Here is a 20,784-nt window from a genome sequence, read left to right as displayed (position 1 = left end):
GGGGTGCACAGGCCTCGAAGCATGACCTGTGCCAGGGAAAAGCCTGGATTGCTTATTAGTGGTTTATGAGATTTTAATGTTGTCTTCCTGGTTTTGTTTGTTTCGTTTAGTGTGCAACAGGGATCTTGTGACGTTGTAGCTTCTCTTGCACTGATTTGATCTACCCCAGATTGTAAGTTCACATCATTCTTTGATCTTACTAGCCCGGACATGCTTCCCTCTACTTGCGAGTCACTGTCGGGTCTTTCGTTGGTCATATCCCCCTGCTGCACGATATTTACCTTTAGTCCATTTGGCAGTGCATATTCTACTAAGCCCTGGTTACATGCCAGTGGGTTAAGAGTTGTTTGCAGAGAGCATGATGCTTCGCTGTTTTCTCTATTTGTCTCCACTCCTCTTGCGGTACATAGGTCTCATTTTTCCTAGAGTAAAAGAAGCGCTGCATTCCTTGCAATGAATCTGGAGCAATTCCTCTAGGCCTCCATAAGTTTGCCGCCTTGCTTTGAAGAGGCTTGTTAACAAGCACATTCTTTGGGTTTGCTCCAAAGGTGGACAGGGTGTGAGAAACCCCATTGTTGTTGTTTTCTCTTTCCTGGGCTGTGGGGGTTGGTCTGTTTTTTCTTGAAGTGTCCCATTATTTCCCAGTTCCTGGGTCGAAACAGGGGACTTCCCGAGGCTGGCTCTTAGCAGGGTAACCAGCACGTCTCTCACTAGCCCATTTCGATTGAGCTGTTTTGGGAAGCTAGTTCTAGCCGTAACTCGCTATCAGGAGTCCCCACTTGCATAGTGTTAAGGTGAGAGGTGGTTTTGCTAGAAATGTCAACCCTTGGTGACAAAGGGCATTCACTAGTATGCTGCAGTACTCTGTCTACACCACTGTCATTAGTAGTCTAATTCAAGTCATCTGGCTGCATTTCAGCCACGATCATGTTCACATGAGGTGTTACCATGGATTTAATAGGATCGAAGAAAGACAGAGCAGCCACAAATCAATCCACAAAACAAGAGGACAAGCTTAGTCGTGCTGCGCATCTAGCTTGTCGTGTAACTGCCTGACAGGATCAAAAGGTTACCCCCTGCAGTCTACTGTCAGGCTACGACATCCAAGCGGAATATACATTTAATTTTATATTTGTGTTTATGTATACTTAGGAAGGTATTATGTGGTATAATGTGTATGGGCTGATGGTCCAATAACTACAGAAAAGTAACCCGCATTGCCGTTGAGCGCTGCCTAAATACACACATACTCTGCTTACCAGTAGCCGGAGCCAGTAACCGGAGCTCCCACTCTATGGCAGCAGGCAGGCAGCTGCCAGGTAGGAAAGACAGGGAAGGCGAACATCGCGGCTCACAGCTCTCAGCAACATGCACACTCACACCCACGGCTGCCGACCCACAGAATGCCTCCGAAATTAAATTCAAATCAATCCAGGAAATTCAAATCAGTCCAGGAACCGAAGCCTTGCCGTGCCTCCGACCCTCCTGGAAACTTCCTTGAAGCGAATAGAGGAAAGGACTTTGCACACTACGCTACGCAATCAAGCTGCACTGTGCACTAGAATCTCGCTCTCACTCTCGCACAGCCGCTTCCGACCAGCAAAAAAAAAAAAAAAAAAGATTTTCAAGTAGGTCTGTCTTCTCATTACTACTGCCGATCCCATTGACCAACTAACACAGTCTGCCACGTCCAGGCCCGTTTGTAACAACTGCTTGGCCACTGCCTTCCGATCCTCTTCCAGCCGTGTAAAACCATCCCGGATTTACCCTTGCGGGATGTATTGAATGGCTTGTTCCACAGCCTTCCACAGACCAAACAAATGAATATTTGCCAAAAGTCCATGCCACATTAGCGCCTTTAAGGCCATACTGACTGAAGTAAAAACTTTCTTGGCCATGGCGTCAAGTTTGTTACCCTCTCTCTGGAGGTAGATAGGACGTAGAGGCTGCAGACCTGGTACCAATAGTGGCAGCTTGCACTACCAACCCTTCTGGTGAAGGGTGCGAGGAGAGGAAAGAAGGATCCTCTTGCCGGCCTATATTTTTATGTGCAATTGGCGCTTACGGGAGGCATTGTGCATGGGTGCTGTGATGCTGGAAATGCATTGGAGGGACAGTGCCTCCCTGTCCTAGTCCTGTACTCCCTTATGTGTGTTCTGTGTTATTTTCTGCACAGGAGTTCAGTTGGGACCCCTGGCAGTGCAGCACTTCTTTTTGGTTGTGATGAAAAAAGACCCTTGGGATACCCTTATGGCACCCATGGGTGGGGGTACAACCCTGTACCCCTAGTGTATGTTTTTGGGCACCTTTGTCACAGAGTTCCCCCCTTCTCACCTGAGCCCGATCTTTGCTGAATTTCTTGGTCGATGCCTTCTTGCGGATGGATCGGGTCTTGAATAAGGCTGCACGTGTCTCTTCTGACTCCAGCGGGCGTTCAAAGTTCCGGGATGCAACAATCCAGGAATCCGGGAAATGAAGAAAGTGCACTACTCAGCACATGGGTCCAGGAAGTAAGAAAGAAAGGAGAGGGACTAGGAATGGAGTTAGTAGGGACAGAATCAGGGAAGTAATACCGCAAGCTACGAAGCACACGTCTAGTCGCTACTTCGCAATAGCATTGAGACGCGTGGAGCCGCGGGAGCATGGTCTATTAATAGAACACGCTACATCCAACGTGTAGAGCGAGGAAGGTGTTTCACGCTGGACGGCCATGTTGGGAGTACAAGCCCCGTTGAGACAAGGACCAGGAAGTCCAAAAGGGGCACATTCTGTAGGTCATGACAACCTTAGTGTTGCCCACAGAGCAGGATATGGCCTGGTGGCAGCTTCATGTTGATGTGACAGGAGCTCTGAGTATCCTCCATTTTGGGATACCCAGGCCCTGCCATAGGAATCAGTGGATTCCTGATAGAAAGCAAGATCACTCCTGGGGCCTCTTGATTTCTATTGCCAGTTACCTTGTTTTCCCAAATTCCTGGGAATCCCCTTCCCCTGACTGGCTGTTGGGTGGAAGAGTCATATATGGTATTGTGGGGGAAATGCAGGCCAGACAGGCTGGAGCCTTCCCAGTGACTGTATGTTGTGGGTACACCCTTGGGGTGGGACCTGTGTGAAAAGAGTGTGACCAATATGCATTCTATGTTATGGGTGTCTGGTTTCTGTGTGGGTGACACAATGAATGAGACAGCCCAGCCTGAAACTGACATGAATGTAGTTTATTGTGCTGAAAGGCTAGGTGCTTGCCCAACCCACATTCCTTGTTATGGGTGTCTAGGAGGAAATGAATGGCCTGAATGCCTGTGAGCCTGAATGGTTGCCTGCCTGCATGAATGAATGCCCTTCCGTGTGATTGGCTGACTGAGCCTGGCTTAGCCAGAGTGAATGAGGGACAGATGTGTATATCTGGGGACCCCTCACCTACCAATTTGTTCAGAAGCTGAAGTTGAAACTTGAAGCAGACCCTTGAAGCCCAGCTGGAGGAGCAGATTGCTGCCTCATTTCATCGATGTATTTCAAGAGCTGTCGAGGACTGATCCAAGAGAGGACCTGGCTAGGAGACCTCTCCCCGAACTACAAAGGACCATTGAGGGACCATCTTGCAAAACTGATTCTCTTCATCAAAGCACCATAGAGGCCAGTCCTGAAAGGCGGTCGACCAGAAAAGGGGTCCACCAAGAAACCTGAAGAGAAGCACCTGGATATCAAGTGCTGTTGAAGTCCATTGGCGTCAACCTGGGTTCAGAAGATTTCCGTGACCGCTGGAAGCCAAGTCGAATCGTGTTGCTCAGAAGCGGGGACACTGACACTGTGCTGCTTGACACCCAGAGCTGAGAAAGCTCCCCCTCGCCTAAGAACATTTAACAGAGGGCTCCCTTGCCATCACTGCTGAGCACTTTGTCCTGCCGGAGAAAGTCGAGGTCGCCGGCTACCGTGGAAAGTCCGCCGGTGGGTTTCTGTTAGGCAGAATCCTATGCAGTTCCCTTAGGGAGCACTACAGAAGATTAAGACTACAGGTATATGCAATAAATCCCCTTTGGATTCTCTGTACCACAAAGCTTTAATTGGTAGCTGTGGCTAAGCAGTCAGACTTATCTCAAGAGGGAGATGAGCAGTATTCAGGGTTTACACAACAGGACTACAATACTATGGAACCAGGAAACACTGACCAAAGCTTTGTATCAAAAAGAATATATATTTATTTTAAACCTCTCTATTGTTCACACACAAATCACTATTACTAAAGTAAGTTAAAACAGTCAAGAATAGTATACACAACGCTCTATTTAAATTGTAGACAAGTTTGAGCAAGAGTGAAAACTGAGCAAAACGGCAGTGTAAACTAAGGAGAAATGGCCCTCTAACAATTTCTTCAGAGGGAGGGAAAGAACAAGTTATACAGGTTTAGTCTCTTAAACACACCAGCAACACTTCCCAATTGGATTTTGAACAAGTTAAGCAAGGCAGCACTTTAGCATCAACAGTACTTTGGTGAAAACCGAGCAAAATGGCAATTCAGCAATATATAAAGAGGAAGGAAAGGTGGTTATAAGAGTTTTAGGTGCACCAACACATTTCTTGATGAGAAATAATCTAGAGAAGGTAGTTGTAAAAGATTTAGCCAGAGTCGAGAGGCCTGTGCCAGAGTCAGTGGCACAAGGCAAAGTGCCTAGGTTCAAAATATTCTAGTAGCTGCAGTCAAGTGTTTGTTAAACGATTGAAAAGGCGGTTGCAGGACGTAGGAAGATAATGTTAGACAAAAAGGCGGCCAACCCAGAAGTTAAGTAAAGGATTTAAAACACCTTTAGCAATACCCCACGAAATGGGAGGCCTGGCGGAACAATGTACCTTGAAAGTGGAAGAGGCTCCTGCGGTGGTGGTAGTTCCTGGCAGTTCCTGCAGTTCAGGAGATCCAGCAGAGGAAGAGAGGCTCTCGTTGTGGAGGAAGGTTCAAGTTACTGCACTGCCCAGGGATGAAACCAGCCGTGGTGCTGCCAAAACAGAATAAAAGGTACGCTCCTTTAAATCGCGGTCGTGGTGGACGGGTGCCTGGCTATCCTGTCTCCTAGTGCTTGGCACTGGCGATTCGACCAAGGCAGGTCCTGGAAGGCGATTGGTGAAATGGTTGACACCACCAGCTCAAGGGAATAAGACTCTTGCAGGTGAAGAACTTCTTGAGTTGCTGGAGAAAAGTGGTGAGGATCTGCAGCAGGGCTTAACCCGTGGTTCAGTCGTTGCAGATGTCTTTGGCTTCTCTCCTCTTCGGCTTCTGAGTTCCAGTGGCAACGTCTTGTCCTCCAGTCCTCAGCACCCTGCTTTTATGCAGAAAGACCCCCATTCATACAGCCGAGCTGTTACATTGGGGTGGCTATCCTGGCGGGATAACCCCCCAGCCTATCGGGGCAGAGTGTGATTCGAGTTGCCTAGGTAACCCTGTCCAGGCCGCCTATTCCCCCTCCCACACATCCCGTCTACCCCAGTGGCGCCGAAAGGAGGGCTTCTGTGCAGAAGCCCGCCAAAAGGACGAACAAAGGATCCCCGACCACGGTTAGGATTTCAGAGAAAGACACGAGAAAGAAATATTATTAAAGTTCTGGCAATAAAAACCTACCGGAGTAAAGTTAATATTAAAATAAACCGGCGGTATGTTAGAGGCTGTTAGTAAAAGTGTTAGCCTCGAACAATGGGAAAATCCCATAGGAAAATAGTTGCGGTCGAATATTTACGGTAGTAACCACTGCCACCAGCCAGAAACTTTGGAGAGAGGGACTGTATGGTACCCCCTAGTAATTGAACACTAGGGAAAAACTATTAAACCTTCCCAGTACTTCCATAGTAAGATGGGTTGTACTGGTTTTGTTCATAACTATTGACTAGTAAAGTCAATGGTAACTTTACATGCCCTGGGAGACAGTAGTCAGTCCCAGGGTATAGAGTATGTTTGAGGGTCGCTACGACACTCCTGGGTTACTGCACTGAGGGTGATGTGTAACACATGTAAAAAGACGATACCTATGAGGGTGAGAAAAACCCCATAGCCCATAAGCACAAAAATAGGCTGAAACATACATCAAAATACAGCTAAGAGTGGGAAAGACAGTCTCACTCTTAGTAGGAGTAAGAAAACAAACCCCTGAAATCCAGCAAAGCTGCTGGGGGACTCTATAGATAAGGGAAATTAGCCTTAGAAGAGAATACTCCCTAACAGTTTCCCGCCACCAGAAGCCGACAAAGACATTCCAAGGACAATGACAGAGTCAAGATCCAAAGTCCAGCCTTTGGTCGAGTCCCGATCGCTGAAGCTATTCCGAGGTACGTGCTGTGGCTGCAGCACCGACAGACCAGAGGACACTGACCGCGATCCCCCCGACATCCGAATCCATCACTGCCAAAGGTCTTTCATGTCTACAGGGTCTTACTTGCGGTACCAAACACTTTGAATCGAGGTCTACCGCACGCCTAACCTTCCCAGGACTTCCACCATTGAGGAAACAATAGTCGAAGAGCACTGTAAAGGTCAAAGCTGCTGTATGGCCACAAGTGTTCCACTTTCCCTCGAGGTTTTTGATGCCCAGTGGCTCTTGCTTGAAAGGGAGTCCACCCTCGAAGGATACCGTCGACAAAACTCTTCCACTTCAGGTACATTGAAGTGGAACTTTTTATCCAAGAAGCAAGGCTTATTAAGCATTTATGGACTGGGCGTGTTAATTCTCTTATTACAGGTTGACCAGGTGGGGGGATCCTCATTTAGAATTGTGCATCTATATCCAAAGAAAGCATTCTGCCATTGCTTGACCTTAACCTGCCTTCCTTCTCTATGCTGATACACCTTACTGAATGATTTGTATGCTCTATTATAACTGCCAGCAGTTGATGCATTTTAAAGGAATATAAAGTCCAAGAGTGGTACCACATAGAATTGTATAGATTTGTCATTATAGAATTACCAGAGTACAAAGGGTGTTATTGAATTTTGTATATATATCTCTGAACCTTATGTTTAGATTAAAAAAACTGTGTGGACATTCCTTTTTGGGGCGTGGGGGACTCACTGTACTTATGAATCAGCCTGCATCATCTCCTGAGAGCTTAAGCCTTGGTTGCTCGTCCATAGCTACCATATAGAGAACCTAGGCTGGGGTGCTCTGTGTCTCTACCCTACCACATGGGGGATAAAATACAGATTACCCCCTCGCTCCCCCCAGGGACAGCTATAGCCGGACTGAAAGGCATATTATGCTCAACTGTTGGACCTTCGTCTAGGATATCAGTGAGTTCATACCCCGGAAGGGGGTGCAGCAGATGATTTTAAGCCAAGGGTGTCTACCACTGTTTCCACTAAGGCCCTGAATTTAGCATGAGTATGCTTATATCGTTGGCCTTCAAGATCAGGGGATGTGTCTTGTAAACCTTGGGCTAAGGCTAATAAATCAGCCTGGTTGTCAAAAAAAATCGACCCAGTCAGTGGCAGAATAAATCGAATCGATGTCCCCTTGGTCATTCGGGTGGTCTGCGTTGATGATCGATTGCATAGCCTCAAAAAATCCTGTCCTAGATACCGAGACAAAAGAACCGTTTCGGATAGTTGGCGTTGAAGGTTTCGCCATCGGAACAGTGAACGGCGCAGAGGAAATTACTTTTGGCACCTAGGAAGGCCAGGATGACAAATGCACGTGGTGGGTATGAGCCTTTTGATAGACAATCGTGGACTGTTTTTGCACCTTTGTCGGCGTCAAGCCTAAAAGCTTGGTTGATGTAGTCGATAGACCGGCTAGCGTGGGGTCGGAAAAATCGAGCACTGCTTTCACTGCCAAGGCTTGCTGGTCGTGGGGAGGGGGAGGAGGACTCGCACCGAGAGCAGCCTGTTAAAACTGAAATGCTGGAAATGTTTAAAAACTCTCCCACTCTTCTCAAGAGGTTGGTCCCTTACCTTGTTCCGATGGCGAGCTGGATTCGCGTCGGTGGTGGCGCTGTTTCTTCTTGCACAAAGACGAAAAATGACCACACCAGAGATTTTGTCGACGGTCGGCCCAAAGCCAGTTTCCCGGCTCTGTTACGTAAGGATTACGTCTGCATTTTAGAGCACAATGCGTAGGCCTCACAGAGACATCGTGGGGATAAATCACTGTCATTTTGGTCTCGCAATCGATGCACCTCTTGAAGCCTGAAACCTAGTGAGTAGACATTGCGGTCGAGGTTTATGAAGAAAACATTTCAAATTCGATATACAATTGTGTTCCCAATGCAGTGTGCAAGCATGAAAAGGAAGAAAGTGGAGAAAAGGAACTGAAGCATGGGACGTAGTGACGTGGTATTTATACGCCTGATGTCACGTCCGGAGCAAACGACTGAGCAGCCAGCAAGGCAAGGCGAATATCGTGTCGAGGTCCACTACATTCTCTGTCGAAAACGTTTCTTAACAGCAGAGCTGTATGTTAACTATCAAGATGAGGAATCTGCAGGAGAAAAGCAATCCATTGAAATTCAACACCTGGAGACATGTCCAGACCGCTGGTGTTGTGCAACCCTTGGGCTAAAGCCAACAAGTCAGCTGGGTTGACGAAAAAATCAACACCTCCCAACTCTGTATAAAAGGGATCAGTGTCCCCATGATAATCATCATTGTCGATGCCAAAAATCGATGTCATGGATTCGAAGAACCCTCACCTTGCGTGTGAAACGAAAGATCCATTGATGATAGTCGTGCTAAGGGTTTTTCTTTTGACGCCGACTGAACGGCCGTCGTCATCCATCGAGGTTTGAGTAATGCAGCAATGTCAGCCTGTCGAAGCTCAAGAGATGTAACCACCGTCGGTGCTTTATGCAGCTTTTTTGACGCCGAGCCCCAAGGTTTCTCTGACATCCATGGTGTTGGCAGATTGGCGTGAGAGGGGTCGGGAGTACCGGATGCCGCTTTCGCTGCCGAGGCTTTCTGTTTGGGAGGGGGAGGGGAGGGCCCGCACCTGCAGCAGTCTGATTATTAAATATCTTGAGTATTTCTTTTTTTTAAATGTCACACTCTTCGAGTGGTCGGCCCAGCCGAGGGATTACTTTTTTCCAACGACGAGTTGGACTTGTGTCAATGACGAGGATGTCTCTTCTTTTTACGCGATGAGGACGAGGAAGGGTGACTCGAGTGTGACCGCTTTTTGGTTTTTCGCTGATGCTTTTCCCTCTCCTTCTCGGGAGTGGGTCTTTCCGGCTCGGCCTCGACAGACCAGACGAGCGACTGTGCCAGAGATTTCAGGGACGTTCGGCCCAAAGCAAGTTTGGCAGCCCGCTCACTGATAGATTTTGGCTGCCTTTTGGAGCATGACGCACATCTCTCTGTCATGTTCCGCACCCAGACACCACAGACAAATGTTGTGCGGGTCGGTCAATCTCATTTTGGAAGGGCAGTCAGTGCACCTCTTGAAGCCTGAAACCCGTTGAGGACATTGCAGTTGAGGAATTTTAAGTGACATTTGATGATTTTAGTCAAAAACGCTGAGTGAAAGACTCATTGTGTGCCCGAAGCAGCGTGCACGCGCGTGGAAAAAAGGAATTTAGGTATGTGGTGTAGTTACATGGTATATATACACGACGCCTGACGTCACGCCCCGAGCTGCTGATCAAGCACCAAGGAAGACGGATCAACAGCTGATTTGAGGTCTATGTCAAAAAGGTTTCTGAGCAGCAGAGCTGGATGAGGATATCTATCATATGGGTAATCTGCAGGAGAAAAGCAATCCATTGAAATGAGCTTTATCCGATCCTTCTACAACCACATTGATGCTTCGCTGATGGCAGGCAACCGTCTCATGTGTAAAGCGGCTGAAATCCAGAGAAAGGAGTGGGAAGGCCAAATGTCATGTAGCCAGTAATGTCCGAAGGGTCCCAACAGGTAACTATGCCATATTTGGTGCAGAATGGTATGGAATTGTATAGGGAACAAACTAAAAGATTGTCTGCTTTATATAAAGATTAAAAACAGACAATTTAATCCCTTTTAAAACAGTCTGCCTCCCTCTCCACCCTGGACATCCTTCAGGCCCACCTGTTTTAAGACCACTGTGCTACAATTATTTGTGACTATTTAGGAGATCCCTCAAAATGAACAAGTGTGCAATATCTGCATTACTGTATTCACAATATTAGGAAAACATGAAAAATCAGACATTTGAATTTGCAACTTTGAATTTGCCAATTTCTGTGCTGTGAGCAAGGGTTATATTGCTACAATGATTAGAGACAATAATAGGATTTTTTTGGTATTTTTATTGGATAAAAGAAATGTTAACCATACAGTTTACAGGACGTTTGCAAAACCTTGGAGACACAATTTACAGCTTCAACTTCATGGTAAGTCATTGCGAGAAGTGAACAATTTTCTCAGAACAGCATAGATCATTTGTAGCCGGTTTGAGAAGTTGCTTCTTTTGGGTAGTCCTGGTAATTGGTAACAAGCAATGACAGGCCAGATAGGTCTGCTCACCAATTCAGAATCACTCAAAACTAAAATAAAACAATAACAGACAGGAGAAATGTATAGTCCTTCCCAGAACAGGCTGGAATATTTGAAGAAAACAGTACATGTCACTGCAGAACTCAGTGGTTTAACACATTGACTTTCACTTTCAAGACAAAGTGACTGAGTAGCAGGCAGGAGAAGCACAATCCTCGATTAACTAAGGATAGGAAGTGCATGTCCAAAGTCACAGAATCTGACAAGTAAATGTCCAATACTTCTGGTCCAAAGATAAAGAGAACTAAAATATGGGCAGAACTGGAACGAGTGACTGCAGAAAGTAAAAACCAAGGCATCCATGCTTTGGATACTTCCAAGTGTCAGCTGAAGAGCAAATATTTTCAAAATGTTCCTTCATTCAAAGTAAAACTAGAGAGTTATTGAGAAAACAAAAAGGAGAAAGGTACATTTAAATGGGACCCGAAACAACCTATTTTCTCACAAATGCTTTTACTCTGTCGGACGGCAGCACATCTCTACGCCCTTTTGCCCTCTGCCTGGCCCGCCACCCTTTCTTTGGAAAGGAACTGTCCATCGATTTCTTAAAAGGATATTGAGGATTTAGTAGTACATGATCAGGTACATGGGCAGCGGGCCCTTTCTTTTGCTTCTTGAAGGGTGGCACAGGGGCAGTACTTATGGCACTTGCTTCAGGACTAAACTTCTGAAATACCTGCTGCATATAGGAACAAAAAGACAAACATTTAACTTAGTATCTTTGTCAACATATATATATATATATTTTGCATTTATAAAGCACACACACGCCCTCAGGCATCAGGGTGCTACAATTCAGTTACATGGTGCCCATAGGCTGGGAAAGTCCTTAGATCAAGATTAGGCAGTGGTACATATGCATAGGTAAGGTACATACGAATAGGTAAACATACAGGTAGAAACATGACAATGTTTGTTCATATGTTACAGCGACAAGTACCATTTCAACACCTAGACTACAGATTTGGGTGGTGATAGTCAACAATTCAGGAAAATAGACAGGTTTTTAGGGATTTTCGAAAGGCCCAGTAAGAATGTTTTGCTGTTAGGGGCTGCGGAGGGCGTTCCAATGTTTTGCAGCGAGGACTGGGAAACTTGAGTCTCCCACTCTGATTTGCTTGAATTTTGGTTGAATCAGGCTATAGGTGTAGGGTGTTCTGGTAGGCCTGCCTGTTTGATGGAGAACAATTTATTGAGCTAGGTATGGTCGGGACACTTTTCATATGCACCTGTGGGTAATGGTGAGTGTCTTGAAAAGGATTCTTTGCTGTATCAGAAGCCAGTGTACGGCTTTCCTTGCATCAGATATGTGGCCATGTCTAGGTAGGTTGAATGCCGCTGATAAGGCATTATTTTGAATCATCTGGAGCTTGTGTATGTTATGTGAGGATGTGCCGGCGAAAAGTATGTTGCAGTAATCCAATTTTGCGTCTATCACTGCTCGTACAACAGTTAAGCAGTTATCTTCAGATAGATATGGTCTTGCTGCTATGAGGAGTTTAGTGGCATATGCTGCAGATGAGGATATGGCATTTACTTGATGGGAGAGGGTAGCATCTAGGTAAACCCCAAGGGTCTTCACAGCCTGTGATACTGTGATCATCTTACCGTCTATGTTGAAGGCAGTGTAATCCTTGTCCAATTTGTTTAGGATTGAGTGTTGACCGACTAGAAGTAGTTCTGTCTTTTCATCATTGTGGCAAAGGCTGTGGGTTGCCATCCATGCCTGCATGGTGGTGTATATGGTGTTTAGCAAGGCAGAGTCTTGAGTGTAGGTGCCTGATAGTGAGTGGAGGATTTGTATATCATCCGCATAGTTTGTGTAGATAATACCCTGAGCGTCTAGCAGGTCGAACAGAGGCTTAGTTAAGATATTATACAGCATGGGAGAGACAAGAGCCTTGGGGTACTCCACAGTTGATGGGAGCGGGTGATTCGCTAGCTTGGTCGGAGAATACCTTCATAACTCGACCTTCTAGAAAGAAGGTGATCCAAGCTGCTACTTCATGAGAGAAGGCGGCTGCAGAGGTGAGATGTGACATACAATACTGTGATCTACCAGGTCGAAGGCTGCGGATAGGTCTAAGAGGAGCAGCAGGGCCGGTTTTCCATGGTCTCTAATGGCATCCATTTGGTTTTTCAGATCAAGTAGTGCCCACTCAGTACCATGGCGGACTCCTAGGATTTGTTTAGATTCTAGATGGCGTTGAATCTGGATATAGGCAGCTCTGTCCAGGAATTTGAGAAGGAACGGGACTGTGGCCTACAATGATGTTAGGCAGAAACCTGTGCAGTTCCCTTAGGAACCACTGCAAAAAGTTTAAGACTACAGGTGTTGGCAGTAAACCCAATTGGTAGCAGTCTGTACCACCCAGATTTACCTGGTAGCTGTGGCTGAGCAGTCAGACTTTGCTCAAGAAGAGTTACAGTATATAGAGTATACACATTAGGTACAAAAATACAGTAGCACAAGCAAACACTGACCAGAGCTTAGGTATAAAAGCATATAATTATTTAAAAACACACTTGTAAAAATACATTGGCACTAATATGTCAAGCAAGTTAAAACACAGTCACTAGAAATATATACACCTCCCCGATTAATTATTCGACAAGTCTTAGGAAAAGAACACCACTTATTATCAATACAGAGGTGAGCGCTTAACCAAGATGACACTCCAATAATTATTTAAAAAGGGAGGGAAAAGGCAGAATTAGGAAAGCACATAATACCAACACTTTTAAAAGAACCACAGCAAGTCAAGAAAGGCAGAGTCTACTGTAGAGCAAGAAAGATCAAAGGCCAGGCCCACTCTTGGAGAGAAGAAGGCTGAATGTGCCCAAGATCACACAGTTGAAGTACACTTTAAAAGTCTTTGCAGATAGTTCAAAATGAGTTGGATCAGTTCAGAAAAGTTAGTTAACAGGTCCCAGGTCACCACAGGATAGAGAGTCAAAGATTTACGGGACACCTTGAACAGTCTGTTGCAAGGGAGACCAGGTGGGGGACAGTACCTGAAATGGTGAGAAAGCTCCAGCGGGGGCAGTTGTTCCTGGCAGCGGTTGCAAGTTGGTGCTTCGTCCAGGGGAAGAGAAGGTCTCGACGTGGAGGAAAGCTGGAGGTCGTTGCACTGCCAGGGAAGAAACCAGCCGCAGAGTTTCTCGGTTAAAAGGTACTACCCTTTTATTCGTGGTAGTGGTGAAGCGTGGCTATCCGGCCACCGGGGACGCTTGGCACGGGCGATTCGACCACGAGACAATCCAGGAAGGCGAAAAGAGGGCAAACTGGTTAACCGCACCAGTTCAAAGGAAGAAGACTCTCCAGGATGAAGATCTTCACTGTCGTCGGGAAGCGGTGAGGCGGTTCAGCAGGGCTCCACCGGTGGTGTTGCCATTGCAGGTCGGCTCAGCTTCTCCCTCTTCGGATTCTTTAGGTCCTGTGGCGACTTCTGAAGTTCTTGTCCCCAAGGCCCTGCTTTTATGCAGAAAACCCCCATTCATCAGTCCTAGCTGTCACTCAAACATGCTAAGTGGTGAGCCGGGCGGCTCACCACTGGGTCAATCACACAAGAGTGTGACTTGAGTTGCCCAGGCAACTCAGTCCAGGGTGCCTGATCCCCCTCCCACACATCCTGTAGACCCCAGACAGAGTGGCACCATTTGGAGGGCTTTTTTGGAGAAGCCCGCCAAAAAGTGGAACAAAGGACTCGACTTGGGTTAGAGTTTCAGAGGCGAACACAAACGCCATTTTAAAACCGAGTCCTGGCAAAAAGACCCAACCGGGGAATAAATATTAAATAAATAACCCAGCGGTATCTTTAAATCTTTAACATTGCACCAAAAAGTGGTGCGTTTAAAATGAATGGGAAAATCCCATAGGAAATATTCTGGTGGAATATTTTGCATGGTATCCACTGCCACCAGCCAGAAACTCGACAAGGGGGGACTGGACAGTGCCCCCTTGGAAAACAGACCCAGGGGCAATCGAATTACCCCCAACAGTACTTCCACAATATGATGGTTTGTACTGGTTCTGTTCACAATTTGAGACTAGTAAAGCCAATGGTGACCTTACATGCCCTGGGAGACAGTCATTCCCAGGGTATGGAGTCTATGTTTGGGGGTCACTATGACACCCCTGTGTTACTGCACTGAGGTTCTGTGTAACACACATACCAAAAACACATGAAGCCCTATGGAGTAAAAGACCCCATAGACCATAAAACACATTCACAGTCAAAGGACATTCTCAATCATGCCTAAGAGTGGGAGAAAAAGAGTCTCACTCTTAGCAGGAGCAAAAAAAAATAAACCCCAAAAATCCAGCAAAGCTGCTGGGGGGCTCACTAGGTTTGGGAAATTAGCCTTAACTGAGAATTCTCCCCAACAAAGACGTCACAGGTGCACACAGTCTTGAGCGCGTCGAGGACCAGGACCTGGAACGGGCATGACTAGAACGATTCCCCTTGTCCGAGCGGGACTTTTCCCGCGAATCGTGCCGACCACCCGAGCCCGAAGGCGTACGAGCGGTGTCTCTAGTACGGTCACGCCTGACCCCACTCGGAGGCGTGGACGGACCGGTGCCATGCGATTCAAGAATCACCAACATTTTCTTACCGAAGGAAGCCCATTCCTCCAGAGTCGCATGCTTGGTGGGATAAGTAACCCGGCGACGGGTGGAGTCCTCGGACGAGGATGGGAAATGCGACCGATGACGGCACTTCCGTGAGTGCCTCGAAGAGGCTGAGGAGTGGCGGGACCCACTCCGGGACCGAGACCCCCTAGACTTACGACTACGATGCGGAGAGTCGCCCCTCGAATCGTCTGTCGAAAGCCCAGTGGACCTCGCCTTCCGGGGCTTGGACACCTTACCGACCGACAGCTTCTTATGTTCCCGGAAATCATCCGTTTCGTGGGCCACCAGAGCCTGTACCTCGCTGACTCTGCGAGCCGATGTGAGGCCCACCAGCAGAGCTGTCTTTGATGGTGACCAGCCTGATGTCCGCGGACGCCATTGGCTCGAAAGATTTGTGTGCCAAGGCGCCCAACACTATATTGAGGTCCCACACAGGGTGTGGTTTCATTATAGGCGGGTAAAGCCTATGGAGGACAGCCAAATGTCGCTTTACCACCGGGTTGGAGGAGAACAAGCCCTGCTCTGAATTACGGTAAGCCCCGCCTGTAAGCCCCGATGGGCGCCAAACATGTGCGGCAGGTGTCCACTTGCACACAGGAGTGGGCGAGGTGCGCCGAAAATGAAAGTACGTCATCCAAAGTGCACTTCAGGGGGTCGATCGCCTTAGAGTCGGCGCAATGGCAGAATCTAGACCATTTACTCTTGTATTGGGTCCTAGTAGCCTTGCTTCTGGCACCCTGAATGATCTCTAGGTTATCCTGGGAAAGGTTCAAGTGCTTGAGCGTGACCTGCTCAGGAACCATGCTGCGAGGGCTAACTTGTGAGGGGCGGGGTGAACTACTCTGCCCCCCTGCTGTGCCAGGAGATGAGCTGGGCCCAGCGATGGGTGAATGGGAGGTCTGTCCGAGAGGCTGAGAAACTCGGAAAACCATGCCTCGCCGGCCACCAGGGAGCTATCAGGATGAAGCTGAGGTGATAAGACTCCTTGATTTTGCAGAGGACCCCGTGGACCAGGGGTGTGGGTGGGAAGGCATACGCCTGCATGCCGTTCCATGGTATCTGGAATGCGTCGCCAAGGGAGCCGGGGCCCTGGCCCTGCCAGGAGGCGAACTGCTAGCATTTCCCGTTGTCACAGGAGGCAAACCGATCCACTTGGGAGTGCCCCCATCTGTACCAGGTCATTCAATTGCCACTCTTAATTGTCCGCTCCCAGTCTGCTGAGCCTGTCCGCTTCCAGGTTGGACTCCTCCGGGAGTTGACCCTGAGGTAGATGATGTTCTCCAGTGCCCATTCCCACATGCTGATCGCTAGGTTGCAAAGGGGAGGGGACCTGGTGCCCCCCTGCTTGTCGACATAGTACATGCTGGTGAGGTGGTCTGTCTGGATAAGCACTGTCTTGCCCCTGATGAGGGGGAGAAAGGCTTTGAGGCCCAGCCAGATGGCTTTCAGCTCCAGCCAGTTGATGTGACTCCTGTTCCTGTCGAGTCCAGACGCTGTGGCTGCCCAGAGCGGCACCCCAGTCCTCCAGAGACAAATCCGTAGTAATGGTGACCTGAGGGGGAGGGGCTACTGGAAGGGCTTGCCTGGCCGCAGGTTGCAGTCCGCGGACCACCAAGTGAGGTCCAGGTGGAGAGACGAAGGAATATTGACTGGCTCCACTCGGGAGCCCCTCTCCTATTCCATGAGGCTGCGAATTGCAGCTGCAATCTCCACATCCTGAGGATTGTGTGGGGTACGACCAGAAGGACCGCTGCCATTATTCCCATCAAGTGTTGGCACCACCAGGCCGAGGTCACCGTCATGGAGAGGAAGTGAGCCGTGGCTCTCTTGATAGCCGTGACCTTGTCCTCCCTAGGAAAGATCCTATCGGAGCCTGTGTGCCAGATGAGGCCCAGGAAGGTCAGGCTGTTAAGGAGAATTCTCCTATAAGGCTAATTTCCCAAACCTAGTGAGTCCCCCAGCAGCTTTGCTGGATTTGTTTTTTTTTTCTCCTGCTAAGAGTGAGACTCTTTTCCTCCCACTCGTAGGCATGATTTGAGGTATGTCTGACTTTTTGTGTGCTTATGGGCTATGGGGTCTTTTACTCCATAGGGTATCATCTGTTTTTGTGTATGTGTTACACAGCACCCTCAGTGCAGTAACACAGGGGTGTCATAGTGACCCCCAAACATCGACTCCATACCCTGGGACTGACTAATGTCTCCCAGGGCATGTAAAGTCACCATTGACTTTACTAGTCCAAAATTGTGAACAGAACCAGCACAAACCATCATACTGTGGAAGTACTGGAAGGGGTTAATTTGATTGCCCCTGGGTCTGTTTCCAAGGGGGCACTCTCCAGTCCCCCCTTGTCGAGTTTCTGGCTGGTGGCAGTGGTTACCATGCAAAATATTCCATCGGAATATTTCCTATGGGATTTTCCCATTGATTTTAAACGCACCACTTTTTGGTGCAATGTTAAAGATACCGCTGGTTTATTTATTTAATATAAAATCACTGGTTGGGTCTTTGCCCCAGAACTCTTTTCTAAAATGGCGTTGTGTCCGTCTCTGTAACTCCAACCAAGGTCGGGCCCTTCGTTCCACTTTTTGGCGGGCTTCTCCACAGAAGCCCTCCAACTGGTGCCACTCTGTCTGGGTTCCACAGGATGTGTGGGTGGGGGAATGGGCACCCTGGACTGCGTTGCCTTAGCAACTCAAGTCGCACTCTGTTCTGATTGGCCCAGTGGTGAGCCGCCCGGCTCACCACTTAGCATGTATGAGTGACAGCTAGGCTGTTGAATGGGGTTTTGTCTGCATAAAAGCAGGGCTTCTGGGACTGGAACTTCAGAAGTCGCCACAGGACCCAGGAAATTCGAAGAGGGGAGAAGCTGAGCCATCTGCAATGATGACACTGGTGGAGCCCTGCTGCAATGACCTCACCACTTTCCCGACAACAAGAGAAGATCTTCTGCTGTAAGAGTCTTCTTCCTCTGAGCTGGTAGGATCAACCAGTTCGCCATTTTCGCCTTCCAGGACGTCTCTTGGTCGAATCGCCCGTGCCAAGCATCCTGGCGGCCGGATAGCCAAGCTTCACCACTGTGACCGCGAATAAGGACCGCACCTTTTAACCGACGAACTCCGCAGCTGGTCTGTTCCCTGGGCAGTGCAGCAACTCCAAGTTTCCTCCTCGACGAGATCTTCTATTCCCCTGGTCGAAAACCACGAACTGCACCCGCTGCCAGGAACAACTGCCACCGCTGGAGCTTCCTCAACTTTAAAGGTACTGTATTCCACCTGGCCTCCCTTTCTACGGTTTGCTAAAGGTGACCCTTAAATCCTTGGCTTTCCAACTGGGTTGGCCCCCAGACCGAACTTTACCTTCTGAATCAACCCAACCTCTTTTTAACATTTTTACAAAGACTTGAATGCATTTCTAAACTGTGTGATCTTGGGCACATTTCACCTTGCTCCATTTAAAGTGGACCTGGCCTATGAACTTTGGCTCTACAGTAGACTCTGCCTTCACTAACTTGTTTTGGTCTTAGAAAAGTGTTGGGAACTTTTATTTTCAGGAGCTTTTATTTTCATGACCTGCCTTTTTCTCTCCCTTTAACTTAATTATTGGAGTGCCATCTAAGTTATGCGCTTGCATCTGTTTTGACAAATACTAGTGTGTTGACTTAGACTTGTCTAATAATTCTTAAGGGAGGTGTGTATACTTTTCTGATTGTGTTTGAACTTGCTTTGATTTATAGTGCTAGTGTATTTCCGAAAGTGTGTATTAAATAATTATATACTTTTGATACCAACGTCTGGTCAGTGTTTGCTTGCTCTACTGTGTTTTTAGCCCTATTGTGTATCCTCTGTATACTGCCTAACTCTTCTTGAGAGAAGTCTGACTGCTCAGCCACAGCTACCAGGTAAATCTGGGTGGTACAGACTGCTACCAATTGGGTTTACTGCTTACTCCTGTAGTCTTGATCTTCTTGCAGTGGTCCCCAAGGGAACTGCACAGGATTCTGCCTAACACAGGCTGCAGCTGAGACTTCTTGATATTGATGGTGAACCTCAGGTCGTGGAGTGTGTTCATCAGAGCGGAGGAGGTATGGAGAACCGCCTCCGGGGATGTGGCCCGAAAGAGCTAGTCGTCAAGGTACGGGTACATGTGGTGGCCCTGGGCCCTGAGGAGGGCTGCCACCGCATTCATAAGTCTGGTGAAGACCCTGGGGGCCGAGTTGAGGCCGAAAGGTAGCACCTTGTATTGGAAATGGCAGCCCATGATACTGAACCACAGTAAGGACCGATGAGGCTGCCAAATCGGGACGTGTAGATAAGCGTCCTTCAGATCCAGAGAGCACATCCAATCTCCCCTGTCCAGCGTCTCCGTGATGAGTGCTGGCGTAACCATCTTGAATTTTTGCAGAGGAAGGGAGAAGTTGAGGGTGGAAAGGTCAACACAACTCTCAGACCAACCTGGTGGTTCTTCTGTATGGCATAAATCCTGGAGTAGAAGCCCAAACCTCGCTGGGAGGCTAGGACTTCTTCCACCGCCTGGCTCCCGACGAACGAACGGATCTCCGCCAACAGTGTTGCTGTCCCAATATGTGGGAGGGGAGGAGGGAGGATGGAGGAGGGAGGAAAGGAAGGGACCAGTAGGCGGTACCCTGTGGAAACTACAGAGGATCGAGGGGTCAGAGAATTTCTGGCGCTAAAATTGCATGTGAAAGGCAAGCCTGCCACCCACCAGAAACACGTGGATCCGAAGGGACGCGTCATGCCTTCTTACCCTCTGAGGCTGTTGCGGAGGAGGGGGACTGGACAAACCTCTTACCCCTCCCCCCCTTCTGTTTTCCTCTGGTGCTGACTTGGAGAACGGACAGGTTGCCTGGACCTTCGATCTTTGAAGCCCCGGAACCAGCAAAAGCCTGCCCCTTGTTGATGTGACTGGGTGTACGCCTTGGGCTTAGCCTTCGTAAGAATAAATAAATACTTTGCGGTTTGCAAGCTGTTCTTTTTATCTAATTCCTCATCCGTGGGGGAGTGGAAGAGATCACTAACATCGAATGGAAGGTCCAATATGTGTTCCTGGACATCAGGGTTAAACTTGGTAGCCCGGAGCCAGGCAGTTATTCTCATGTCCGTGGCGATGCAGATGGCTGGCAAGAGGTATCTATGTGGGCCATGGTGGACTCCATGATGTCCTGCGCTACCAGCCTGGCTTCTCCAAGGCCCGCCTTAAAGCGTGCTGGACTCTGGGAGGGAAGTTCTGGGAGGAAGTCCGCAATCTCCAGCCAAAGCCTTTGGTTAACGGCTGCCAGCATGGCATCGGCGTTGGCTTGACGCATGTGCAAGAAGGCGTTGGAGTACAGCTTCTTCCCGTATGCCTCCAAGATCTTTCCTTGCCCAGCAGCGTCGAAGACGAGGTGGCCGAGGACGACTGAGGCTTGGAATAGAGTGACGCCGCTCAAATGTGCGGGGCAGGCCCCCTACAAATAACTGCCCCAGGGTTGTCAGGCCTCCAGTGATCCCGTTTTTGAAGTTTCGAGGCTGAGTCCCAGGGGAGAATGCCAGGTTATGAAAGACCGGGGCGGATGGACCCAGCCCTCTTGGGATCCCCTTGCGCCTCAAGGCCCAATCCCAGAGATGTAAGGTATGAGTGGTGGAGG

General features: G+C 48.4%; 1 protein-coding gene across 5 annotated transcripts in view; it reads right to left on the bottom strand.

The window, feature by feature from the left end:
* Positions 1-10,234: 10,234 nt before the first annotated feature.
* Positions 10,235-20,784, bottom strand: part of LOC138468321 (exportin-5-like) — a 2,334,215-nt gene continuing 2,323,665 nt past the window's right edge. For 4 of the 5 annotated variants that reach the window (XM_069608827.1, XM_069608826.1, XM_069608825.1 and 1 more), the window contains one exon: positions 10,795-11,180. In XM_069608827.1, coding sequence (XP_069464928.1) covers positions 10,935-11,180 — 246 coding nt within the window. In that variant the 3' untranslated portion in view covers positions 10,795-10,934. Of the gene's footprint in view, positions 11,181-20,784 lie in introns of all 5 variants that reach the window. The other variant, XM_069608824.1, reaches the window with a different exon arrangement.

Source organism: Ambystoma mexicanum, chromosome 4q (genome assembly GCF_040938575.1).
Source record: "Ambystoma mexicanum isolate Mex_15411 chromosome 4q, UKY_AmexF1_1, whole genome shotgun sequence".
Classification (NCBI taxonomy): Eukaryota; Metazoa; Chordata; class Amphibia; order Caudata; family Ambystomatidae; genus Ambystoma; species Ambystoma mexicanum.
This window is presented reverse-complemented; position numbering and strand designations above follow the sequence as displayed.